At 31.3% G+C, this 6,935-nt stretch overlaps 2 protein-coding genes across 3 annotated transcripts in view; both read left to right on the top strand.

Moving 5' to 3' along the window:
* LOC107862676 (3-ketoacyl CoA thiolase 1, peroxisomal-like) overlaps positions 1-2,277 on the top strand; it is a 7,815-nt gene extending 5,538 nt beyond the window's left edge. For both annotated transcript variants that reach the window (XM_016708310.2, XM_047409653.1), the window contains one exon: positions 2,142-2,277. In XM_016708310.2, coding sequence (XP_016563796.1) covers positions 2,142-2,173 — 32 coding nt within the window. In that variant the 3' untranslated portion in view covers positions 2,174-2,277. The remainder of the gene's footprint in view (positions 1-2,141) is intronic.
* Positions 1,970-3,616, top strand: LOC107862675 (pathogen-associated molecular patterns-induced protein A70). The gene has a single exon (XM_016708309.2). The coding sequence runs from the start codon at positions 2,469-2,471 to the stop codon at positions 3,414-3,416; it is 948 nt and encodes a 315-aa protein (XP_016563795.1). The 5' UTR covers positions 1,970-2,468; the 3' UTR covers positions 3,417-3,616.
* The last annotated feature ends 3,319 nt before the right edge of the window (positions 3,617-6,935 follow it).

A 6,935-nucleotide genomic window follows, 5' to 3' on the forward strand; every position in this document is an offset into this window, starting at 1 on the left:
TTATTTAATTTAATTATTTTATAAATTTTGACTATCCTTTTAATTGAAGTCTTAAAAACATTTAGTTTGTGCAGTTCTGCCCTCCCTCGTATTTCCATGATTTGAAGGGACAAAATAAAAAGGATACACTTGAATAGCACCATAAGGATAATTTCAGAGGCGGATCTATGATTTCGAGGTTGCGGGTGCCATGTTACTTTTAACGTTAAAGCTACTACTCAAAAGGATAATTTTTATGGGCGTCCCACTGAAATTTGGCTTGTTAGTAAGAGATTTTTGAAGGAAAATTTCATTAAAACATTATCGAAGAACCTAATTTTTACGAATTCAGTTGGAAATCAATTAATTTTTTGCTTTACATTTTGCTATTTACACTGCCCCAAATAAGATAAATATTTTGTTGATTTTATAGACTTTAGGTTTCTATTTGATTATTTGTCTTTTCAATTTGTATAGACAATAGATCAAATAATAAAAATGCGATTATTATTATAAATACTATAAAAATGCCCTGTTCGCGTTGTTTCGCCTGTTTGACCACACAAATGGCCTCAAATAAATAAACAGACCACACTGGAATGATTTCCAACCTCCGTGGTAAGCCCCGATCAATTTTTGTCCACGACACCCCCGGACCCCAGACCCACACCCAAAACCGTGGGTTATAGCACAACGATTTGGCCCAAAATACCCCATTTTGTCCGTTTGACCACCCAAATGACCTCGAATAAATAAACGAACCATACTAGGATGATCCCCAACCTACCTAGCATGCCTCGGTCATTTTTCAGCCCACAAAACCCCCGTACTCTAGGCCCACCCCCGAAACTGATACGGGACAAATGGACATCTTGTTTTTTGATGACATCTTTAGAGGACAACACATAGAGGCTCAAGACTTGGTCACCTCGAGGATACGAGAACATGCATAGAGGACCCTTTTTGAGCATGCCATTAAACAAACACGTGTGTGGAAGATTGCGTGGAGGCTTACATTTGATGCCAATTCGAGATACAAGTTTTGAAGTGTGACCTCATGGTTGTGGAGCATTAAAGAAGCACCCTTCATTAAGGGTATTTTGGGGTTTGCACATGTTAAAGAAACAACCCATGACCTCCTCTTTCCTTAAGGGTATTTTGGTCTATTATACTATGTAATAAGTTAGGCTATATATAGTCTCTTATTAGATCTTTTCTCTTGAGTTTATGAAAGATGAAAAATTGAAATACTTGAAATCCTCTTTCTTGAGAGTAAACTACCTTAGTATAGTCTTAATTAGGACTTGAAAAAGTCATCCTTAGTATAAGATTTGGAAAAGTCAATATTGTTCTTTGCTTGGAAATGATGGATCTTGAGGTGAGTCGATTACCTTGGCATTCACCGTAAGAGTGTGATTTTGATTATTACATTTATCAGGGGTTAAAGTTGAAATATACTTGGTTCTTAATCTTATAATAATCTTGGTCTCACTATCTATCCTTTTATTATTTTGCAAATTTGTGTGTTTTTATATTTGTCATCTTGTATCTCTGTGTTGCTTGTTCTTCTCACGTTTTGTGGACTGTTTTGGCATCTTGGTGGACTGATTTGTATGATTTCTTGTTCCCTAACACTAAGTGAGTCTAGATCTTGGATTTGAGCTTAATCCGGGTAGTTTTGAGTTGTTCACCTTTGTTGAGTTTAAGGTTGAAGAAACTAGTAAGGTGAAGCTCGAAATTAGAAAGGTTGTTGCTGATATTGTGGCCTTAAAAAATGCGTGATTGTGTTACGGAGTTTAACACAAGCAAAAAGAATTCAAAATCATTCAATTTGGAGTTCATTTGGTTTAGCTTCAATCTTTTGAGTGTTCTTGTTGTTCTTCATGTTCATCATTTATTGTTGAACAAGAACATTTAATAGGTGTGGTTTGATCTTAAAGAGGGGAGAAAAGAGTGGAGTCTTTTATTGGTCTTGAAACATATCCCAAAGAACATACAAAAAATCATAAAATCTGAGTGTGTCTCAACTTTTTTACGTATAATTCAAAATGACAATAGAGTATTTTTTCTATTTTAATTTATATAATATAAATTTATTATATTAACTATGGTTAAATATTTAGTTTGAAATAAATTAAATTTTAATCATTTATTTTAATTAGGTCATGTGTTATTAATGAGGTCAATGACTTGAGAAAAATAGAAAGAGGGGTCATGTGTCATTAATCACGAATGACGAAGACTTGAGAAAATGGAGAGGAGTCGGATCCAATCCCGCACCCAACTATCATTCATCCCCATGCCCTGATGGCTGATCCCCACCCACCACTTGCCCATCTTCCAGCTTCCTTCATATCTCCTCTGCTTTTACTATCTCCAAACTCTGCACACACTCACACTCTCACTCTCTCTCTCTCTCTCTCTCTATTCCTATTTCCACTCTCTCCACTTTCACTTCGATCCATTCTCTCTCTCTCTAGAAAATCACCATGTTTGATGACTCTGTATCTACTGTTTATTCTTCAATCTGGGCATCCATGAATAGCTGGTTCACTCCCACTGTTCTTTTTGCTCTTCTCAATGTTATGATAGGTATCATTGCTTTTACGTCTTCCTTAAATCACCCAAAACAACAACAGCAGCCAGAAGACGACTACTCACCAAGTCAACCACAACAACAACAGCAGGAAGATCAGTCACATAATCAGCCACAACAAGGACAGCCGCCTTCTAAACTTGCTAGATCTCCTTCCCTTCTTCAACGCATTAAATCCATAAATTTCTACAATTACAGATCTCAGGAACCCGTTAAGGATTACAACTTTGACCATCCCCATCAACAAGAAACCCCATTTGAACCACCACCGACACATTACATTTTTGAACCAGCCCCTGAACATACTACTATAGAACCAGATAGCACCACCACCCAGTATATTCTCGACAAAGAGAATGTCCAAAAGGCGCGAACCCAGTACGAAAATCTTCCAGACACACAAACCCAGTACCTTTTTCAGCATACCCATGAAGAAAAACTTGAAGATATGGAGACCCATTTCGACTTTCAGCAAATCCCAGAAGAAGACAATGAAGATGAAGATGAGCTAAAGAGCTTGGATGAAGTGTACAGTCAATTAACGGAACACCATGTGAGCAGGAGCAGGTCAGATAGGACGCCGTCGGCGGGTGAAGTTCCGGCGAAGATGAAGAAATCAGCTAGTATGAAATCACCATTTGCGCATTTTGAAGAAGAAGAAGCCATTGTGGAAGCTCGACGGCCGGCGACTACAAGGGAGAGGAATGCTAAGACAAGTGATGGAGACACTGAGGTTGATGCTAAAGCCGATGATTTCATCAACAGGTTCAAGCAACAGTTGAAATTGCAGAGGGCGGATTCCATTCTTAGGTACAAGGAGATGCTTGGCAGAGGGAGCTAGAAGTAGAAGGTATCAATTTCTAGTTTCATGGGGGCTTAATTTCCAGTTTCTGATTACTTTTGGGGCTGTTGTAGAAATTGAGGAAAAGTAAGATTGTGATCCAAATGTTGCTGCACCTTTTGGTCCAATGTCTTCTTGTCCTTTGAATTTGACAAACAAACAGGGGTTTTATGAATGGGCATTATAGTAATTTTAAGCTATATTGCAAATGTATGGTTTGCAGTGACTGAAAATGTGGAGAAAGATAGATTTTTTCTCTCTGGGTGGGTGGGTGGGAAATACATTATAATTTGCTAATGTTGGAGGGCTCATTGTGTTGTGAGAGCTAATTCATTTAGTCCACATCATTTAAAACGGTTAATACATTACATGCATGTCATTTATTTGCATTTAGAGTTATGATTAATTAATATATGTTTTACTTAATTTAATTACTTAACCATGATAAATAATATTAATCTGGCGTAGCGTGCAAATTTTTTTCCATTTAACACTCTTGTGTTCGAATATGTATAATCATCTTTTTTTTTCTTTTTCCTCCAACAAATCTCTACTTTTTGGCAACTTGATTGTTCCTAATGACTGTTTATGGTGAAGAAAAAGTCACCATTAGATTTTAGGGTCTGAATTTGTGTTAATCTCCGATATATTTTCAGTTGAAATGGTATGGAGTCATATTCCATATCCCATGTTACCCTTGTATTCCTCACAATGAATACATTTTCAAGGATTTACTCCGTTTTGTATTACTTGATAAGTTTGCTAAAAAAAAATTATGTCAAAATAATTAACATGTTTAAAGAATTAAGAAATAATTGAACACTTCTTTTCAACTTTACCTAATTTGACGAAAGAGTAATTAAATTCAATCGCTAATAATAAAATTTAACAAGATCATATTAATCAATTTACACTCCTTATTAATTTCTTCTTAAAAGTTATATAAATAGAATGACGATTAAAATGAGTCTTCTATTTATTTAAAACATCAAAGTATGTCATATATTTAAAATGATACTATCAAAATAGGCTTAACTCACTTTTTTTATGAGTTTTATACTTCTTCTCTTAACGGAGGTTGAGAATGAACTTAACCTTTAGAAAAAGTGTAAAACTCACAAAAAAAAAAAAAGTGAGTTATCCTTCTTAATTTTTATAAAATTCACATATTATATTATATGAGTTATATATTTATTTTTATAAAAGTCACATATTATGTGAGTTATTTATTTTTATTTTGTAAAAGTCACATATTATATGAGTTATTTATTTTTATTTTATAAAATTTGCATATTATATGGATCTTTCTATTTTTCCTTTCTAATTTTTATTTTATAAAATTCACATTTATTTTTTTCTTAATTATTTTTATTTTTTAAAGTTGGCTAATTAGGTGAATTATCCAGTTTTATCTATTTTTATTTTTATAAAGCTCACTAATTATGTCAGTTATTCAAATATAAAATCAATAACTCGCCATTTAAGTGAGTCTTTCATTTGACATGAGACTGCTCTGACAGTCTTTGACAGTATTTATTAGTGATGTGAAATATGAATATGGTGCTAAAAACATGAATTATGTGTAAATATATTTTCACCAAATCTCAAAATTCTTCTATTTAAACAGATGTATACATTCATTCTTTGTTCATTCAATTCTTCTTTTCAAAATTTGATCGAATCTTAAAAAAAAATTGTTAGATTTTTTTGAAGTTTTATTCATATTTTTGCAAACATAAAATTGTGCACATAACTCATATATTTTTGAAGTTATATTCATATTTCATATCATTAATAAAGATTGTCAAAGACCGTTACAATAGGCTCATGTCTAAAATGAAAAATTCACTTAAATGGTGAATTTTATAAAATAAAAATAGATAACTCATATTAATGTATAACCCATCTAATACATTAGTTTTATAAAAACAAAAAGAAAAATTCACTTTTTTTTATTTTTACATTTTTTTTAATATCAACTTTCGTCAAGAGAAAACAAATGCTTTATTTTTAAGAAAAAGTAAATTAAACTTTTTTTAATACTCCCTTCGTTCTATTTTATCCTGTCCCAAATTGGGATGGCACAACTATTAAGAAAATAGTGATTGTTAATGTAATTTTATCATTTTGTTCCTCTTAATTGTGTCTTGTTGTTAGTTCCTATATTGATGGATGACTAATATCAAAATATCATTTATATTTTTAATGGTACTCCTCTTTGCAATATTTTTCAAAGAATGCTAATAACAATGGGTATAATAAGAATTTTTTTTTGTTTTATCTTGATAAGTAAAATAGGACAAGTAAAATAAAATATAAAATTAAAAAATTTGAGATGAATAAAATGAAATCAAGGAAGTATCATTTTAAATTTATAACATATTTAGATATTTTAAATAAATAAAGGATCCATTTTAATCGCACATTCAGAGTAATAAGTTTTATCGAGTAAAGCGGAAAAAACTTAAGTACTGTCAGCCAGCCACTTAACAAGAAGGTAAGTGAACACCCTAACTAACGTTGACTGTGGACAATTTATTACTCCCTCCGTCTCAAATTACTCGTCTCAAATTAAGATAACACATTGATTAAGAAAAAAATAATTAATAACATATTTAATTTATTATAATATCCTATTAAATCATGTTTACATTTTAATTTGAAGAAAAAATAATTAATGCATAGGGTAAATAATGAAAAAAAAAATTGTCTCTTCTTGAATAATGAAAAAAAACACGTAAAATGAGAATCAAATTAAAAAATTTGAAACGGATAATTTAGGATGGAGGAAGTATTTGTGAAATTACATTAGTTTTTTTTAAATCACTGTTTGATATTTATATTAGAATATAATTAAATCGAGTATTTTGTTATGTTCTTCAATACTATTCTCAACATTAAATGATTAAACAAAATATATTTCTTTAAATTTATATTTTCAAAGTACTTCCTCCGTTCCAAATTACCTGTCTCAAATTGAGATGACTCATTGATTATGAAAAATAATTAATAACATGTCTAATTTATCATAATACCCTTATTAAATGATTTTTACAATTTAATTTGAAGAAAAAATAATTAATGCAAAGGGTAAAACATGGAAAAAAATTTTTTGTCTTATCTTGATTAATGAAAAAAGACAAGTAAAATGGAACATCAAATTAGAAAATTTGGGACGGAGGAAGTATAATGAATAAGGCTAATTTGGTAAAACAAACCCCTAATAAGTGTTTTTTAAGGGGAGTGACAAGTTAAAAAGGACCAACTATTTTAAAACGGAAGGAGTATATTAGAGTTTAATTAAATTTGAATTCGTATCGGAAAGTTTTACATTGAAAGTAGAGCACTCCCTAACAAAAATGACTTGGTATTTAGAGGAATTCGAATTTAAAACTTTTAATTAAAAATAAAGAAGTATTTACCACTATCCATGTGAAATTACACTAATTATGTAAACACCCTCTTATTAAATTTAAGAGGGAGACTTTTATTTTTTCCCTTGTATAATCTAGAAAGATA

The sequence above is a fragment of the Capsicum annuum genome, chromosome 3 (genome assembly GCF_002878395.1).
Source record: "Capsicum annuum cultivar UCD-10X-F1 chromosome 3, UCD10Xv1.1, whole genome shotgun sequence".
NCBI lineage: Eukaryota > Viridiplantae > Streptophyta > Magnoliopsida > Solanales > Solanaceae > Capsicum > Capsicum annuum.